Here is a 20,341-nt window from a genome sequence, read left to right as displayed (position 1 = left end):
CAGAGGCAGGCGGATTTCTGAGTTCGAGGCCAGCCTGGTCTACAGAGTAAGTTCCAGGACAGCCGAGGCTACACAGAGAAATCCTGTCTCGAAAAACAGAAAAAAAAACCAAAAAAACAAAAACCCCCACCTCCTCTCTCAAAAGGAAGCTTCAAAACATATTTTTATTGCTAAAAATGAGATTTTTTTTTTTTTTTTTTTTTGTATCTAGGGCCCTGGGTTCAATGGGAAGCTTGGATGAGTATTAGAAAATAAGAATTTGGCCTCAAACGTCTAGAAAACATACCGCATTGGAATCAGGAAGCTACTGGTTTTGGGTAGGAAATTATATCCTTGGCTATGTCAGAGCCTCTCTAGCTCTATGAAGTCCACAGCACCGTGAGTGAGGTTTGTGTCAGCTGGTGGCTAATCTTCGGTGCTTTCAACCAATACACATTTATTGAAAAATTAAGCTTACAAGCAGGGAATTGTAATTTAACAAAATCAATGAGATTTGTTGTTTCTGGCTATTTGGAGGTAGCTGACAGGGATCCCAAGTGTTCTAGAATAATCTGGGCTCTTTGTTTTCTTTCAGGTGGTAGAGACTGATCCCACGGCCTCGCCCATACCAGCAAGCACTCTATAACTGAGCTATATCCCTGGCTCTCCAATCCAGGCTCTTTGGAAATCTACTTCTGTGACCTTAGAACTGAATACTGAGAGGAGAATCACTGTGACTTCTGAGAGGTCTCCAACTAGGGTAGAGGTGACCCTGGGATGGTTTGAGTGATCCCTACCCAGCTCACACACAATCTTCTGTCTATGCATAGTGTACCAAACTCTAACACCTCCATAGAGAGGAAACATTTGTAATGTCAAATTTCACTTAGAACCTCACTTAGACTCTGAACTGAAAAATAACCAAGCACTGGAAACTGGGCTGGAGAAACACTGGGTACTTTTCTGGCAAGGGAAGAGACCATGAGTCCATGAGGAGCTCTTGGGCTTCTCTTCCCACCTTAATATCTTGGATCAGCTGCTGGGTGGGTGTGTCGATTGGAGCCTTGGTGTCGGTCACGTTCTGAATGGCGCTGGACCACCTGGTTGCCTCATTCAGTAGTTTTGTGTAGAGTCGGTAACAGTGTTTGCGTCCATACACGGTGACATTCCAGTAGCCTGCAAGGCAGTGCAGCACACTTAGGTCAACCACACCCTCTGGGGCCAAAGCTTAAGTCACAAGGCTTGCGTGCAATTGAAGTCAATAAAACACCAGAATTCTACACATGCTTTGTCTGGCCCTAGGTATCCAATGACAAACAGAAAACACCGTGGAGTTTATATTCAAGAGGAGAGGACATACTAAAAATGAGGAGGCCCATCTCTCTAAGGAACACCGGGTGCAGGTTAATGCCCTGTCCTAGGGATGGGCACAAGAAGGCAAATGCGCAGCTCATCCTGGAGTTCTCCCCACCTCCAGTCTCTTCTCTTCCCTCCCTCAGCCCCACCCCTCAGCAAAGACCGCTGCTGGAGAATTTGTAGGCTCAGACGAGAGATGTGCACCATCACCCACATCTGACACAAAGGTCGCGACTGCATTTTAAAAAGTCCTATGTCATAACCAGCGACAGAAATCATAAGAAACAATCTTTTAGAAACACGTATGCCACAGTTAGGGGAGAAAAACCCAAACCAAACCAGCTGACTTACACAGCAGTTTCTCCTGCACTAGGCTAAAATCTGAGGATTCTAAAGGTCTTTCTATTTTTTGTTTGTTGTTGTTCTTCTCAGGCTCTTTCTGCATCTCTGAAATCAAATCTTCACTACAGCTTTAAATACTAAGCCTTTAGAACCAAGCATTGCCAACCTCAGGAGGTAGATCAAAAACTACTTTTGGGGTAGATAGAGGTAGCCAAAATACAACCTTTTATTCCCTTCCTGGAGCAAGCCTTTGAGATTTGCCACCCTTCGTTTTGAGCCTGGCTGTGCTTCAGACCAGGGCCCTCCGTACCTGTCTCTTTGAATATCTTCTCATCTGGGGGCACAACGGAGCACAGGCTGTTGAGGACCAGAGTGCCCAGTTTCAGAGCATTTTTCTCTGAGCTCTTGTAGTAATCCAGGGAATTGTGCGTCAGCACGAACCACCGCTTCTTCAGTTTCAACGAGGACATCTTCGGACTGTTCTTCACTTCCTTATGCAACCACCCTGGAAAGGAAGGGCCAAGCGTCAGTTGGAAGACTGTGAAGAGGAGCTGATGGGTGGGGGTGGGGGAGATCAATGGAGGAGTGCTTTAGGGGCAAACATGAGGCCATGGGACCCAACCCTTGCACAGGAAAACATAAGCCAAAACTCTAAGTGTCGTGACATCCTTTACATCTGTAAAACATTAAATATGGGTTGCACATTTGCCTACAGGCTAGACAATGGGCATGAGCAATGCTTTTTTTTTTTCAAACTCCTCCGCCCAAGTAACTTGGAGAAGCTGTTTATGGCTAAGGGCATGGCTCTCACATACTGCTCGCTCCATAAGAGTGGGAGCCTGAGCGTGGCATCCCAGCAACCCTGTAGGAACCTGGCACAGTGGTCTGCACCTGTTATCCTAAGCAGGCGGATTCCATGGACCCCAGGGACCATCTAGCCTAGATGCATGGGTGAGCTCCAAGCTTAGAACCCCTGACTCAAGAAGACAAGGAAATATGGCTGGCAGTCACCTCTGACGATGAACTCCTGGCCCTCCACCCTGGTGTCCCCCTTGGATCTCTGCAGCAGAGTTATCCAGTGGTGCATCTCCTCTGGTGTGTCCGCGTTACAGTGCAGCACCCGGTTGGCCGTGATGATCACAAATGAGTTAGGTCTGAGAGAGAGAGAAGAGAGGGTGAGAGGGGAATGGCTCTGAGACCTGGGGTGGGCATCACCTGTCTGCAGTGAGGCTTCACAGCCTTGTCCCTGGCAGTGTAGGGCTCCCCGGGAGACACTGGAGTACTATTTATATTTCTCATTACGGCAAACCTTGCTCATATTTCTGTGGCAATAATTTTATGCATCATTAACCTTTACACTTGGAGCAACACGTTCATCCACAATGAATGTGGATGCCTGAGAGGGAAACCATTCCTTCCACAAGACTTTCCAGAAGAAACTAGTCCTGGGAAGGCAAAATAAGGTAACCATGGGATTTTTTCTTTTAGTTTTTAAATGCACCTCCAAACCCATTTCTTCCAAATTCTGGATATAGCTTTGGAGAATATTGCTGTGAGTCGCGCGTGAAATACCAGACAGTGGTACCAGGAGGATTAGCAAGTAGGTGTCAATGGAACATGTTATGCCCTTGATTGTCCCTGGTACAAAAAGCTACTGCGTCTACATTTTCAAAGCTGCTCAGCAAGGGCTTATTTCCCAGATGGGGATAAAGTGATAATGGAAACTTCCTTTGTCCTGTAGCTCCTGTCTGTCAATGTTCAGACCCCCTCACGAGACTGCGCACACGCTGCTTCCTTAATCTACCTGCTTATACTACTGACTGAGAACTCTCTTGTGAGCTTTCAAATGTTCCCTGGAGCAAAGCATTACTGGAGTTCAAGAAAGGAAAGGCTAAGTGTACGTGGGCTGCCTGTCTATAGCCAGAGGTCCTTTAAAAACTGTGGCTGGGCCAGGCGACAGTGCTGTCGGATGCTTTTAATCCCAGCACTCAGGAGGCAGAGACAGTTGTATTTCTGCGAGTCTGAGGTCAGGCTGGTCTACAAAGTCAGTTCCAGGACAGGCAGGAATACATAGAGAAACCTTGTCTTGGAAAGCCTAACCAAACCAAACCAAACCAAACCAAACCAAACCAAACCAAACCAAGCCAAACCAAACCAAGCCAAACCAAACCAATAAACAAAAAACTGTAGCTAGGAAGGAAAAAAGGTGAGAAAAATCAAATAGTAGAATGCAAAGGTTTTGGTATGGCCAGGCTGGGGCGGACAGTTTGTGAAAAGAAGCAGGCTTAATAAGGAAGAACTTAAGTACACACACAGCATCTGTACCTGGGTGACTGGCAGCATGGGGGTTAAATGGTATTGGCTGACTTCTGGAGACACCCAACAGCCCCAGAGTACATAATGGCGACCCTAGAGCTCTTACTTTGCCTAGCAGACTTTAAAACCCTCATATTTACCTTCTGGCTATCTCAACAACGGCAAATGTCAGTTTTAATTCTGACACTGCCCCTAAGATGACTGAGTCAGCCAAGCACCAAAGCAGGAATTTACAAGCAGCAAAACCAGTCAGTCAACAAAGGCAATCTGAGGACGGTTTGTCTTTAAGGTCAAAGTAGAAATGCCAAGGACAAGGCCCATGGCTGTATTTATATTTATTATATCTATTTCCCATGAATATTATCATCAGGTCATTATTAATCTTTAGGAAAAGGAATGCTAAAGACTCCCTAGGCTGGAATAGCATCTTCCTAAACAGCCATGCTCTTGCTATAAGAACTCCAAAACTGTTAGATATGGTAGTTCACACACTGAGTCCTAGAACTTGAGAGACTGAGACAGGAGGACTGTCCTAACTTTGATACCAGTCTAACAAGGGCTAACATAGTCAGGCCTTGTCTCAAAAATAAAAACACAAGAAGAAAAGCTATCCCAGGCAGATCCTCCACACAAACACTATCCCCTTCTTGTGTTGCAGTGTTTGACAACGGCCTGTTAAGGTCTGGCTTCTCATTTACCTTAGCAACCCAAAGTCAGCTTTCTAGAAGACTTTGGATGAGGTGGTTGCCAAGGTTTCATACACAGCCTAGCAAAGGGGGCAGTGGCAAGGCCAGAGGCCACGGGGGGGACTTGCAGATGTTCTCTCTTTGAAGAGCCATACTGGAGCTTACCTATCAGGGCTGTCAGAGGCGCATACAGAATCAATCAGCCCCACATCCAGTGTGCCCTGCAACGGGACAAAAAGGAGATGGTGATGAAGGAACCAGCACAGGATGACCTCACATGGATGACCTAACATGGCGTTCCTGGACTACAACTCCCAAGTAAACAAATCAAGGAAATGCCTTCTTCTCTTTCTTTCTTTTTGGTGAGCTGCAAATAACAGTTGTTTAAGAGAAGTTCCCTCCCTATAGTAGAGTTCTGGCAGTCTCTAGTGAACTCCTTAAAACACTATAAATTCGGGGGCTGGAGAGATGGCTCAGCAGTTAAGAGGGCTTCCAGAGGTCCTGAGTTCAATTCCCAGCAACCATCTGTAATGGGATCTGATACCCTCAGATCAGATGATTAGTCATTAACTTTTCAATCATATAAATTTTCTGATTTATGCAGCAATCCTTTATTAATTTAACAATTATTCTGCAAAGAGACATTTGATTTTAAGGTTTTCTGGGGGCTGGGGAGGAAAAATAGCTCAGTAGTTTGTTACGAGAGTATACCAGTCTTGTAGAGGACCTGAATTTAGTTCCAAGCATGCACACTAGGTGGCTGACAATCTCCTGGAACCCTAGCTCCAGGGGATTTGATGCCCTCTTGTGTTCTCTGAGGGTAACTGCAACACACACGCACATACCAAACCTAACTATAATTACAAATAAAAACAAAGCTTTTTAATAAATTTTATATATAGTACACATATATGCAATAACTTCCTGTGTGCTCAGAATACACACACACACACACACACACACACACACACAAAACCATTATTCACAATTCATGTGATTCTTCAAAATATAAGTTTTTAGGTACTTCTGGAATATAAAAATTATGATTTTTTAAAAAAAAGATTTCAGGTAGAAGATGTGAAATGTAGCAGAACTCATGTGTAATTTGATTTTTCTATACAAGATTTTAAGCAGAATTTAAGACCTTGGACAGCCGGCCTCACTCACCACAGCATTCTGGGGGTTTGCCTGCTCATCATGCATCTCTCTGATCTCCTGGTCTGTGGACGAGTGGACCTGACTCAGCACACTGAACCACTGGCTGTGGAGAGAGAGGGCAACAGTCACGGGTGGCCGAGCTCCAAGTGGCCAAACAACACTCTCCACGTGTCCTGTGCACAGGACACCACCTCTGAGCTGCTTGCTGCCAATGTGCCTGTTCCTCACAGGCAAGTTGGGGGTGCATACTATCATAAGCAAAGTTTAAAAAACAACAACAACAGCCTCACTACCTTCAGCAGGATGTACTGTCACATGAAGTACCTGCCCTGGTGGGGTCTTAGGACATTACTCAGTACCCCCGAGAAGACAGTCGACACTGGAGGAGTAAGCCCTCAGACCCAGTGCTAGAGGTCTGTCTTTCTACTGGGGTTCCCATGGTTGGCCAGGACCCCACCTAAGGAAATAAAACCACAAGGGAGGTGGAAATCAAAACGGGTCTAAAGCAAAGGTAGAACATTATTGCGATCAAATCCTTCCATTTTTATTTCAGCTGGGTTTTTTCATTCGAGAGCATTGTAATGAAGAAGATGAAGGAAAGCAGAGCACAGCCGAAGTCTCACAAGCAGCAGGGAGCTGAGATGAACAGAAAGAAGGCAACCTGGAACATACGTACTTACCTGCATGCATGCACGCATACATACACACAGACACATACACACAGCGCTGATTACAAAAGCACACCAGGGACCAAAGAAGCCAAGGTACCCCTTTCCTGTCTGGACTTTTCTTACGTCTTATTGAGTGAACTCTTCTAATAAATGAAGACTGGCTACACAGTGGCGTAATTAAGTGAAAAGCTGATATAACATAAAGCTAGGCATATAAATCGCTTTCAGCAAAAACTAAACCTCCTTCCTGAGATTCCTGATGGAGCAAATGCTTACAAATACTCAATACTGTGCACCTGTGGAGAAAACAAAGCAGGCGACATCCTCATCTGCCTTTGGTCATCCTTCTTGGTCAACCAGAAGGCACCTTGTACTCATGACCCTGTAACGTCAAAAAAATGTCTCCTAAACCAAGCACTGCGGCATAGCACAATTCAAGACGTGTGCCATATGAATCACACACATGCACATGCACACATCCACAAAGAACAAAATTGCCTGGACTTCCATTTCTATTGATACTCTTACAACTTACACATTTCTTATGAATCATGTATAATTTTAAATCTATAAAGGGATTCTTTTTTTTTTTTTTTTAAATGTGTTCCACTGGTCAGGGAAAACCAGTTTTGGCTAAAACCTTTCCAAATGTTAAATTTAGCAGGTTCATTATGGCATAAAACAGACAGAGCAGCTGCCAGATGCCTGGCCTGTAATTCAGCTGAGGATTTGAGGGCCGTCTCTGGACCACAGAAAGCCCCGTGTGGTCTCCAGGAGTCCCAGACAGAATGTGGGGGCTGTAATTTCAGGTCTGCTTATTTTCCCGGTTTGTGCTATAATTTACGAGTCCAGCCAGGGCTACAGTCTGTTCCCATGGGAAGAATTACTTTCCGGTATTTTGACCTTCATGTTGCTGCTGTGGTGTTACATCAACTTAAAGGCACTAGAAGAGCAGGCAGGAGGGAGGAAGCCATGAGCATGAGGAATCAGCAGAAATCTCTGAGGACTTCTGACCAGGACACTGAATAGCAGAAGCAGCTTGTTGTCATCTTCATAGACAGGTGACAACTGCCTCCACCAGAGCCCCAGAGTCCCACCACAAGCCAAGAATGGATAGAACACTCCACAGGGTCCTAGACTCTATATGGCCCTGTGACACATGTTACTGAAGAGCAAATGTCATTTTCCCCTAGCTATGTCTCCTCCCTATGCTCAAAGCTCCAGCATAAGCTCAAGGTCCAAAGACAGGCAGCTTACACCAGCCAGCGAGTGACTCAGCCAGAGATTTGAGCCTCTTCGGAATGAAACACAGAAAGAGTGTGTGTCCACTCAACGGGAATGAGCCTGTATACTATTCCTGTGTGCGCCTTTTCTGTCACTCGGTCTACATCGTATAAATAATGACACCTACCCCACCGGACTTACTGGGAACCAAAGGAGTTAATCCTATCTGCAATACGGCTAATGCTAACTAACAGCTTGTCCACCAGTCCTCCAAGGCAGACACTTTCAGATCCCCTGCATACCACAGCTCTATCATTCATTAAGCAGAGGATGGCTAAGGCAACGGACTGTTCCTTATGTCTCTGTACAAATTCTGCACTTCTATAGCTCAGAGATATCCACAGGGAGGGCTTTCAGTGATGTCGATACCAGATGCTAGTAGCAATGGAAGCTGGAGTTTCTGTCTGATCTGGTGGTATTTCAGGCTGTGACATTGCTGTGTTTGAATACATCTGCTAGGACGAGATTCCCTAAGGGATAAGACATACATCTCCTATGCCTCTTTAACCGGCCTGATAGAAAACCCAACTGAAAACCTAAAACCCCTTCAAAGGCAACAGAATAAAGAGTGTCTGTGTGGGGCTCATGCCTGAACTCGGGGGTGGGGTGATGGGGTGGGGAGGGGACAGATGTGATGAGGTGGCAGCCCATCCCCAGACCTCACCTGGCATCTTCAGGGGATTCCGCAATGAGATGGAAGGTCCTGTCAGCCATAATGATGTCGATCCCGTTCTCTTTGCTTGTGTTGTCTATGATCTCCCTGCAAGACACAAAGGCAGAGTGGAAATCAAGAGTGCAAAGCTCTTAGGGATAGCTGAGAAAGACAATCTTAACAAATGACCAAGTGGGAAGTGTTCCTTTAGAAATTATATACTACGCCTCACCCCTGTCCCAAGTTACGAGAGATTTCTTCTGAGATTCCTAGGAGGTACCTGAGGCTGGAGATAGTAATAAATGTCACATCGCATACACCATGGGGTTCCCCATACAGGGTAGAGTGTTCTTGGCTCAGAACATCTGAGACCAAGGGTTTTACACTTCAGAACAGGACCTGAGTCTAAACATGGAATGCATTTATTTTTCATACACACATAGCCTGAAGACATTTGCTTTATGTAAAGGAGAAGGTATACTATGGGGCTATGCTCCAGCCTCCTGAATGCAGTCTTATACTGTGATTTCCACATGCCTCGGTTTTGACTGTAACTGGTCATATGAGGTCAGAGTGGAATTTTCCACACGAGGAATCATAGCACCGTCCAATGTCTGGAGAGCTCTAGATTGGATTTTTAGATTGAGGCATACAACTGTACAAGCATCTGAACTGTAAAGCTTACTTTTGCAAATCAGACACAGCAAGGATAATCGATACCAAAACAGAATAATTGAAACACCCCCAAACAAAGGTAGGTGGCCATTCTCTATTTTTCTCCCTCCAAATATTAATTTTTCTAATTGGTGTTTTTTGACCACACGTAACTGAAATCATAAACATGAATGAAATGAAGGGTTGCTCTCCAGAGGAATAAAGCACATTGTTGGCCTTTCTGACATAGTGACCTCCAGGGGGCGCCAGACTTCCCTGTGCTTCTTTGCAGTGCACAGCCTTTACAGTGGGGTTGGGGATGGGGTGAGGAGGGAGGAGGGTGCCAGGGTGTTTCCCTGATGACTCTTTGAAGGGACTTTTAGCACAGTGGACACCCAATGTCTGACTCTGCTCAAAGCCCAGAAAAGCCTTCCTCTGCCCTCTGCCATGTACAATAGGAGGAAACCCAGGAGGCAGCCTGGTCCCTGTGAGCTCCTTCCCTAGTTTGTCTCAGCAGCTGGGGTTTGAGGATGCCACTCCCTAGCTCCTATGTTGGATATGTGATCAAAGTAGGTACTTACAGGAAGGACTCTGAAGAAGGGATTAGCTATGCTGCTCCACTATTGTGAACAGACTAAAGCTCTTGGGGCTGAAATTTTTTCTTTCATTTCTCGCCCCCCCCCCTTCTATAATGCTGGGATTGAATCCAGGCCCTGTGCATGCTGGACAAGCACTCTATCACTAAGCTACATCACATTTGTATTTTTTATTGAGACAGAGTCTCTTTAGATAGCCAGGCTGGCTTCAAACTGGCAACTCTCCTGCCTCCGCCTTTAGAGTGAGGATTCGAAACATGTGCTCCCTGGCTCATTCCTTCCTCTCTTCTGAGACCATGCTTGCCTTTCAGCCATGGATGATACAGTCAGATGTGTTTCTTAATCTTGGACTTCTTAGCATTTAGACCATGGGCAGCATAGATTTGGTTCATTAGAAACTACCCAGTTGTGGGTATCTGTTAAGCAGGACAAACTGACCAAGAAAGAACCTTCCACCACAGCTGAGGCCTGGCTGCCACCTGGCACACCCTCCCCATCACTGCCTCCAACAGGTTCCAGAGCAAGGGCAGACTTTGGTGTCATCCTGACCTCACCTAGACACTCCCTAATTAATATCAGAGACACAGTGATTGGGACAGGCTAACTAAATTAGGGTAGATCACAAGAAGATATCAGGATCAGACCAGAGCTGGCAATGCACCTGATGCTAGAAGGATCTTGAGGATCTATCTGTCTGTTTGCTTTGATACTGAAAGCAGTGAATTTATTTACAGCAAAACATTTCCTTTCTATCTATCAACACAATAAATATGGTGTGACCGTATTTCTGGGCTCACTGAAACAAAGCTAAATGCATTTTGGGCCAGAGGCATGGCTCGGCAGGCAGTTAAGAGCTCTAGCCACTCTTCCAGGAGCAGAGTTTGCTTTCTAGCACCATGTCAGGTAGCTAACAGCTGCCTGCAAGCTTCAGGGAGACCCGAGACCCTCTTCTGGCCTTTGTGAGTATCCACATACATGTCCCCTTCCAACACAAATACACATAAACAAACAATCTAAACACAGATTGGTTAAAATTTAAACATTCTGTACGATCAGGGGACAGAGAGATGGCTCTGAGGGCAAAGAATGGAGAGAACGGTTGCCCTCTGATTTCCAAGCATGTGCCATGACACATGAACGTACACACTGAAGGAAAAAAAGGAGTGGCCTGTGATGCCTCCTCTGCACAGAGAGGAGGGTGGCCCAGTGGGTCTCACAATGGATACCATCCTAGTTTGCTCTCTATTGATGGGATAAACACCATGACCAAAAGCAACTCAGGGAAGAAAGAGTTATTTGTTACACGTCTTGATCACAATCCACCACTGGGAGAAGCCAGGGCAGGAACTGGAGCAGAGGACACGGAGGGATGGGAGGCAATGGCTTTCTCAACATGGCGTGGTTAGCCTGCTTTCTTTTTTTCCCTTGGGTTTTTCGAGACAGGGTTTCTCTGTGTAGCCCTGGCTGTCCTGGAACTCACTCTGTAGAGTTCAGGCTGGTCTTGAACTCAGTAGCTTGCTTTCTTATGTCATCCAGGACCACCTGCTTAGGGCTAATACTCCTCACAGTGGTCCAACCTCTCTTACATCAATCATAAATCAAGAAAATGTCCCCGCATGGAGTGGGTTGCTAGCCAGTCTAAACAAGGCACTGTCTCAGTTGAAGTTTCTTCTTCCCAAGTGACCTTGGCTTGTGTCAAGTTGCTAAAACCCAACTAGCAGAAGAATGATCCCCAGGAATACTGCCTCTTTCCCTCGCAAGAATGCAGACCCTCCGTGTATGTAAGTGAGGCTTCAGACTCTATGACCAGCCTCACAGCTCTGAATCTCAAAATCCCAGAAATGCTCAGAAATACTGGCAGGGCCCAAGGGAGTGTAATCCGCTTCTCTGAAGTGAAGAGGGTGGTGCTGTTGACGGGGCTCCAGTGTAGCTGGGCTCCAGTTCAGGACTTCCCCAAATGCTGACTAAGAAATAATAAAGCCAGGGCTCTGTTGAGAGAGCCTCAATCTAAAGAGAGCAGAGAGCACCCAGTCACATGAGAAAACAAGCTCTTAGAGATGGCGGGGAGCACAGGAAACAGATCAAGGATTACGTGGCGTGTCGAATTCTGCCGGTCCAGATGCGGGGCTACTTCGGGAATCCAGCAGAGCTGCAGTGGCTGGAACCCACTAACCCTGTTAAACCCAAATGTGCACAAAGATACTCGGAAAAGCAAAAACAATGAAGTGGTCAGTGCTGGATGATGTAAAGGAACCCACTGATTTCCTGGAAACCGGAGGACAAAAGGAAAGGCAAGCATTCAGCCTGACTATACGATACAAAGAGTACCTCGGAGTCACCAATAGCGGTAAACATTAGGAAATGTTCTCTTTATAGAAACACTTCAGGTAACAGACGAGTCCAACGACATCAGACTCAAAAGTACTCAGAAGAAAGAATCACTCCTGAACTGAACGCATAAGTGTTATCAAAATTCCCTCAATAAACACCATGCCATTTTACATAGAGCCCGGGTATCTACAAATAGATCTGGGCACTCCTGAGATAGGGGTGGGGAAGGGGGAAAGAAGAATTGTTTCCACATGCTGGAAACAATACTCTACAGATGACTGTAGCAAGCTTCTTGTAACCCCTAATGAATTCATGTTTACTTAACAAGCCAAACATTCAAGTAGAAGCCATCAGTTATAAGACACTGTTAGGGAGAAAAAGGACTTCACTGGATCACTCTCGAGGAACAAGAACGAATTCTGAGATCCTGGGATGGGGAGGAACAGGCTCAGCCCAGAAACCGTGTGTAACCAGTGAAGCCTAGAAACCTGGGTCAAAGAGTCTTTGACTCTTGCTGCACATGAAAGTCAGGGCAGAGGGGATGGGAATCTGTAAGCCAGGAGACGTGTGATCTTAAATCTGCCAGACATGTCCAACCCATGGCCAGGGCCCCATATGGCCCAGGATGGCTGGGAATGTGGCCCAGATGTACTGAGAAAGTATGTGGTTTTGTGTGTGTGGGGTTTGTTTGTTTTGTTTTTGGTTTTCCTTTTTCTTATTGTGCAGCTCTTGTGCACAGTGTCAAAAGGTTGGGTACGACCAGGCAGTGGTGGCGCATGACTTTAACCCCGCACTTGGGAGGCAGAGACAGGCGGATTTCTGAGTTCAAGGCCAGCCTGGTCTACAGAGTGAGTTCCAGGATAGCCAGGGCTATAAAAAAAAACCCTGTCTTGAAAAAGATTGGGCAGAGACCTTACTGGATTCTGATTAAAAGAAAGAATCTACATAAGCAAGAAAGCCAACAGACCAGTCTTCACTGCATGGATGAGGCAGCTGTGGGAACCTTGGACCGCGGCAGGAATCTTCTATATTAGGAGGTGACACTCTCAATCTGATGCGAATGGAGTATGCTCCCCAAAGAGTCCCTAAGAGCATACTAACAGAGTTACAAGAAATGACGCCAGTGACTTGCTTCAGCAAAATACACTTAGTCAGAGAACAGGTCAGTGGCTGCTCTGCCTGGGTGGAGAGTCACTGAAGCAAGGTAAGAATGTGAATTTTGTTTCCCTCTATTCTTGTGTGCACTGACCAGTTCTGTATGTCAAGCTGACACAAGCTAGAGTCATCACAGAGGAAAGAGCCTCACTTCAGGAAATGCCTCCATGAGATCCAGCTGCAAGGCATTTTCTCAACTAGTGACCAGTGAGGGAGGTGCAGGCCTAGGTGAGAGATGCCACCCCTTGGCTGGTGGTCCTGGGTTCTATAAAAAGGCAGGCCGAGCAAGCTTGTAAGCAGCACCCCTCCATGGCCTCGGCATCAGCTCCTGGTCCCAGGTTCCTGCACTGTCTGAATTCCTGCCCTGACTTTCTCCAGTAATGGACCATGATTTGGAAGTATAAGCCCTTTCCTCCCCACTTTGCTTTTTGGTCATGGTGTTCCGTTACATCAACAGAAACCCTGACTAAGAAAGTAAGTAGCAAAGAAGAAGGGACAAAATGCTAACCCTTGGTGTCTGTGGAGGGGACCCGTCTCAGACACTACCCACGTAGCTGCTACAGTTCCTCACATTTGTACGTGACCCAGGCTTTCTCTCCCATATGCTGCCGTATCTAGTTCACCAGTAATACAGGCTGCTGTCCCATGCTGTGTCAGCAATAACCAGGGACAAGCCAGTATCTGTGTATTCAGGACAGACAGCCATCTGAATAATTTTATTGAATCTGCAGATGTGGAAACCACGGCTTTGGAGGGCCACCTGTGTGCTACTTCTGTCTGACAACCCCCCCCACCGTTCTCTTTCTTTAGCTCCTTCTGTTTTTCTCAGAGGCCTGGCACTTGTGTGAGATGGATCCTCATCTATGGGGTGAATAAAGTGGAGCACCACGAACACAGGGCACAGAGCTGACGGCAACCTGAGAGCTGAGCTGAGCTGTGAACTCTACAGACCCAAACTCCCTCAAATCAAACCTTGCTCCTAATGAGCCCCCATAGGACAGCCTGGAAAGACCCCAAAGTTTGCTCTCCGTTCTTTATTATTGGTCCTAAAATCAGATACGCAAATGTCTTGTCTTGCCTCCTTTTCCTTTCCACATTCCCATGAGTAATTTTCCTAAGTTGCTGATGCTAGCTCATGGAGAACAACCTTCCATTGTTAAGGCTGGTTGGTGACTTCTGGGGTAATTTCATCTCTCAAAGCTCATTTTGCCACTTTCCAAATATTTGTGGCTTCCCAGTTCTCAGCAGCATGGGTACAGGTTATTCTTAAACAATCAGATTTTTATGCCCAGTACCTAGTTAACTGAGAAAAACAGCTGCCCCCCCCTCCCCGCCCCAGCAGATTTCTAAAGACATTAAATTTTAACAAAAAACAGTAGTCCCTTGACAGTCCAGAGCCTTGCTTCTAAAAGGGATTGTTGGCAGGAGAGGTTGTGTGGAATTCAAACCACAGCTCTGTTCTTCCAGTGTGGGGGAATGGCACGTGAGGGGTTAGGACGCGCACCACAGCTAGAAGCTAGTGATTCCTCTCAAAACACACCTGTCCATCAGCTCCACATTCAGCTGCTGTACAACAGCCAGACTGAAGAAGAACTAGAAGGGGCTGGCAGCCCCACATGAGGGCTCTCAACCTGTTACCCCACAGTCACGTCTGTCCTCACTTTTCCCAGTTTATAGGCTCTCACCATATAGGTCAAGCTGCCCCTGAACTCTCTAGTAGCCCAGGCTGGCATCAAACTTAATTTTCCTATCTACCTAAGCCTAAGGCGTGCATTATGCCTGGCTTTGTTAAGACAACTTTCTCTGCGGACACAGCATTCCGTTTCCAATGGATGTATGTTCAAGAGCCATGTGAGAGTCAACATCTGCATGTAAGTGCAACCACATACAAATAAGTAAATCTCAAAGTGAATTATTCCAAGACTGTGTCTTGTTTTCCAGTTCTTTCACAATTCAGCCTAGTAAAGTGAATTGTCAAGACTGTCTGAGTGTCTCTACCAGTCTACTGCTGCCAAGAACTCACGGGCTAGTTAGTAAGATAGTTGAGTCTGTTAAGTAATTGCTATGCAAGCTGCTCATGGACCTAGGTTCAAGTCTCAGAACCTACTTAAAAAAATCTGGGTGTGATGGGACGGGGGTGTAGACCAAACCCAATTCTACTAATGCACTTGGCATCGGGGTCTCGCCTGCATGTACTATCCACACATACCCCCCTCCTTACATGGCATCTAGCAAGCTCTTGGTAACTCAGGATGTGCTTGCCTGCCTTGAACCCCATGCATACCTACTCTAAACACTGGACTACATTTCCCCGTCCCTTAACTACCATCAAATGTGAACAGTCTCTAGTCAACCACACTCCAGTTACAGCCAGGTAGAAGGGATTTAAAAGAGCCCATTGGGCCTGAAATTATTTTGAGTCCATGTTCCCTGTAAGCGAACACTTAGTGAGACTTGCCTATTTACTATCTTATACCTATATATAATTGGGTATTCATATGATTAAAAGCCAATGCAAGCCTTATGGGAAGGGACATATACAGTAAAAGTTACATAACTAACTAAAATCTGTCCATCAAAATAGAAAACTGCCCATATTACACCCCTAAGTACCGTCTATTATTCCTTTAAGTCCAATAAAAGACTCCCTCATATGGCCTGCTCTAACCCCAACAGGGAATTTCTCTGTCTGTACTTGTCTGTACTATCAATTTGCTTTTTAATAGCGTCTCCTTTTCCTTGCTGGTTGGTAAGGGAAAATAAAAACCAGCTGAGTGTGTTGGCACATAACAGCAAGCCCAACACTGGGGAGACAGAAGAAGTAGGAGGACCCCTAGGGCATACTGGCCAGGCAGCCTAACCTATTTGGCAAGCTCCAGTGACAGACTATCTCTAAAAGGCAGCCTCTGAGGAATGGTACCCTGCACTGATATCTAGCTTCCATATATACATATGTGCACTCATCAGCATATTCAAGAAGCTAAGCTGCAGGAACATACTTGGCTGTGCGGACTTCCACGGTGCCCTTGAGTTTCTCCTCGCTGTCGTTTTCAAAGTACATCAGCTTGGACTGGCGAAGGACAAACCAGCGCTTCTTCCAGTTCCTCCGGGACAGTGTGGAGGAGCCCCCGCCTTTCTTGTGCAGCCAGCCTTGCTTGAGGGCTTCCTGCTTGGAGCGGAACCACAGGAAGGTCTCGTCCTTAAGGACGCACCAGCGGCGCTTCCAGGAGTTCATTAAGCCACCTGTTTCCCCCAAGAAAGGGCAGAGAAAGGGTTACAAAGTCAATCAAACCAAGCAACAACATTCACAGGCCATTTTGAGCCTAGCTTCAGCCGACACGCACTCACAGACTCCTGCCTGGTGGAGAAGGGGCTTCTGGCTTCTGCTTGGTGTGCCCAAGATGATACAGCCGGGCTGTATCATCCAAGAATGTTGTTCCACCCTGCTACACAAAATGGCTCCTCTTCGGTTAGCTGAGAAATCTCCTTAAGCAGCCCATATGGCAGCAGTCAGGAATGACTAGGGGCATAAGCAAGCCCCAGTCCCACAGTCTCCTCCAAGAGCCCTGGAGTAGTGGACTGACTATGCGTCAAAGGTCATGCGTTTCCTCCCTTATATGACAGACACAGGAATAAGCATCATCAGTGGCTCTAGCATTGGTGATGAAGTCTCCCTTCCAGGACAGAAGGAAGGACTGTGGTTTGGGCAAACACATCTTTTCATAGGAAGACATCAACATCTGAACATGGATTACAGATGCAAGGCAAGAGGCAGAAGTGTGGAGTGATGTGGTCAGACAGCAAGACTGAGAAAATGCCAGTGGAATCAGAGCTAGCCCACTCCCTTCGGTCCTCCCTGCTTATGGTACAGAGGACCGAATCCAGTCTATAAATATTTTTTTTAAAGATTTGTTTATTTTATGTATGTGAGTACACTGCTGCTGTCTTCAGACACACCAGAAGAAGGCATTGGATCCCATTACAGATGGTTGTGAGCCACCATGTGGTTGCTGGGATTTGAACTCAGGACCTCAGGAAGAACAGTCAGTGGTCTTAACCACTGAGCCACCTCTCCTGCCCAGACCTCTGCATTCTAAGTTGGCTAGCACATTCCACCAACCCCACCCCATCCCATTTCTTAAACTTTATTTGGAGATAGGGTCTTATCATGAGGATGCCTAGGCCGCCCTCACCCTTGCCCCCTCCTTCAGCCTTCTGAGTGGCTGGGACAACAGGCACATGCCACCATACCTGGCAGAAAATGTCTTCTAACTAGGATAAAGTGGAAGAACGCATACAGTGTTACCTTTTCTAGTTTGGCCTGACTCCCCACAGATGTAGGAGAGGCATCCTACTGCCCTCACTCACAAATCTTGATAAAACAGGACACGGGAGGACATAATCTATTCCTACGGCTCACTATAAAACTGTGCATGCTATTCCTTTCCTTTGATCAAACGGTAGCAAAGCAAGGGCTATCTAAACACGGAGACTTAAATCCCAAATGACAGTGCATTTACAAGTCAGAAAACAAATCCAACAGACCTTTTCCGGTGTGAATGGATGCAGAGACAGCCCCTCCCCTCATTAAAATACCCAGGTGCTCTCCTCCCTCCTCAGACATTCCAGCAAGCTCCACTCAGTTGGCTGAGACCTTGTGTGCAAAGCCAAGACAGGGCTGTCTCCCCACAGCAAGTAGGCCAAGGATTCTCACAATGAAACATTAGCATTGTTTTGATTTGTGACTTTAATCTTCTTCACCTTTGAAGACAGGCCCAGAGGAAAACTGTAGCACTAGGTTGTCCTGTTGTCCTATTAACTTTAAGTGATAAATCTTTGTTGAACTGTGTCAACAGCCGCTGTGGTGGCCCTCTCTGTAGCTTGTAGGAACTGCTCAGACCGTATATGTGTAAGATTTGAGGATGACCCCTTGGTATTAGATAACCAACAGGGAGGTTCTTCACTGACGAAAACTTGTTCTGCTCTCGGCATTCATTAGTCTTCTACAGCTCTTTGTACAAGATTGAGCCCCCGTGAGAGTTCCCCCTTCGGTATCTATTGCTTGATCAGGTCTTCTGTAGGTGACCATGTTCTTAAGACTTCCCTGCTTTGTCAGGTGTCAGGTGCTGAGTGCTAAGAATGCCCCAGCATCTGCATTCCCAAGCACTGCCAGGGAGCAGGCAGGCAGGCAGACAGACAGACAGACAGACACAGACACATACACAGATGTAGACACACGCATGTACTGGGGGGAAGTTAAGAAAAGAGCTAGAAATAACAAAATACTTGCGATGGAGAAATTAGGATGAAGAGAACAGGCTTGCAGATGCAAGGAGGGCAGCTACTGATGAGTGTTTCCGTTATCCTGCCCTGTCTCCACGCTCTAGAGTCTTTCCTCCCCGAGCCTTGGATCCTCTGAGAAACAGCTGGGTTCCCTCTCTATCTGTCTATGTGAATCTGCCAGCAAATCCTGGTGACGATTTCAGTTTCTCATTATGCTGGGCCCTGACAGAGGCTCCAGCACCAAAACATCCAAGCACAAGCATGAGCCCATAATGAAAACAATTCCTAAACAGCAGGTGCCTGGACATTTTTAATGTTTAATATTTAAGTACGGCATTTTTGATGTTGAATAGCAACTGGGATCGATGTCAAAAAAATCTCATCGAAAAGTAGGTGTGGTGAGTCACAGGCTGCACGTCTCCACAGGGTTCAGTTCATCTTTCGAGGTCTTGTGCGTGTGTGTGTGTGTGTGTGTGTGTGTGTGTGTGTGTGTGTGTGTGTTGAGGAAGGCATAGAAGGGTTCATTAGAATGGGTTCCAGTGATATCCAGCAGTGACTGAATTCACATTTGCTTGCATGTATGTGTATGTGAGTGAGAAAGAGATGCCAGGTGAAGAGTGTGACCAAAAATGGACGCTGCATGTTTACAAACTCTTCACCCTACCCATCTCCTACCCCTAGCAAGGGAGTCAAGTTACATTTGTCATGGCAGTAACATCCACACTGTGTCAATGTGACCCAATGTTCTTCATTCACCTAGATGGCATGTCACTGAGGTGAGGGGACTTTCTATAGCTTTATCCTCACCCACCCTACCCAGGGCAATAGAGAGCTGAAGGCTGTACCTTTCATATACAGAAAACTGTGGAAATAGGGCAGTGTGACACAGCTATACACAGAGTCTCGGCGGTAGGAGAGTTCATCATCAGTATCAAACCTGGAGTCGAAGTCCTCTTCGCTATCTTCAAACTGAATAAGGAGACAGAGAAGGAGAGGCATTGGTAAGCAGAGGACGGGGATCGGGTAACAAAAACACCCCGCATGGGCTAGCCATCTACAGCGCCACATAACTGAGAGGGAATGTTCCTGACTCTGGAAGGCACAGCTACTGTGGCTGTCCAGGGAATTCAGAATTACAGAGTACTCAGACACAGGGTCTGCTAGGGAGTTGATCTGATACCTACGATACAAGCTGACTCTAACCCAGAGACTCCACGCTAAAAAGAAGCATGTTAAGGGTCTCATTTTAATCAAGCCACGCAAGAGTTAAAAAACTCTTCTTTAAGTTGCTATGGCAAAAACATTGGCCAAGTCTGAGGAACTAAAGACAACATTTAATACATAAGAGAAAAAAAAACAAACATAAGAAAAAAAAGAATAAAGCATGTTTAAACTCTATAGATCCCTCCTCATTAAAAGAAATACACTGAGTGGTTTGGACTGTACGGAAAGTTCTTCAATATACCCCAGGAGAGTGAGTGGGCCAGCTTACTCAGGGTCTGCCGAAAGGCCATGCTGAGCCTCATTTAAAATGCCAGTTTGGGTCTATGGCCACACCATCCTGAATGTGCCTAATCTCATCAGTCCACCCTGTCAGTAATTTATGGCTTGGCAGACGGCTCTGCTACTGAAATGCCTACACTACCTGAGTGGATTCTCAAAGCCCATGTGAAAACAACTACAGTTGTTTAGACCTGCCTATAATCCCAGCACCAGGGAATAGAAGCCGGTGGATCTCCAGGGTCACTGGTCAGCACAGCCCACTATAGGCTACTGGGTGAGGTCCAGACCAATGAGAGTGCCCCCCTCCCCCAATGGTAGATGGCACTTGAGGAATGGTTTTCCTTGGGGCTCTATATAAACATGTTTACATACACA

General features: G+C 46.3%; 1 protein-coding gene across 5 annotated transcripts in view; it reads right to left on the bottom strand.

The window, feature by feature from the left end:
* The window catches only part of Myo10 (myosin X), a 201,052-nt gene that overhangs the window by 12,287 nt on the left and 168,424 nt on the right, over positions 1–20,341 (bottom strand). For all 5 annotated transcript variants that reach the window (XM_031360245.1, XM_031360247.1, XM_031360248.1 and 2 more), the window contains 8 exons: positions 19,309–19,432; positions 16,180–16,423; positions 8,457–8,552; positions 5,847–5,940; positions 4,845–4,900; positions 2,689–2,831; positions 1,988–2,182; positions 998–1,155 (listed from right to left, as the gene is read on the bottom strand). In XM_031360245.1, the coding sequence (XP_031216105.1) occupies positions 998–1,155; positions 1,988–2,182; positions 2,689–2,831; positions 4,845–4,900; positions 5,847–5,940; positions 8,457–8,552; positions 16,180–16,423; positions 19,309–19,432 (1,110 nt within the window). The remainder of the gene's footprint in view (positions 1–997; positions 1,156–1,987; positions 2,183–2,688; positions 2,832–4,844; positions 4,901–5,846; positions 5,941–8,456; positions 8,553–16,179; positions 16,424–19,308; positions 19,433–20,341) is intronic.

Source organism: Mastomys coucha, unplaced genomic scaffold (assembly GCF_008632895.1).
Source record: "Mastomys coucha isolate ucsf_1 unplaced genomic scaffold, UCSF_Mcou_1 pScaffold8, whole genome shotgun sequence".
In the NCBI taxonomy this organism is placed as follows: Eukaryota; Metazoa; Chordata; class Mammalia; order Rodentia; family Muridae; genus Mastomys; species Mastomys coucha.
This window is presented reverse-complemented; position numbering and strand designations above follow the sequence as displayed.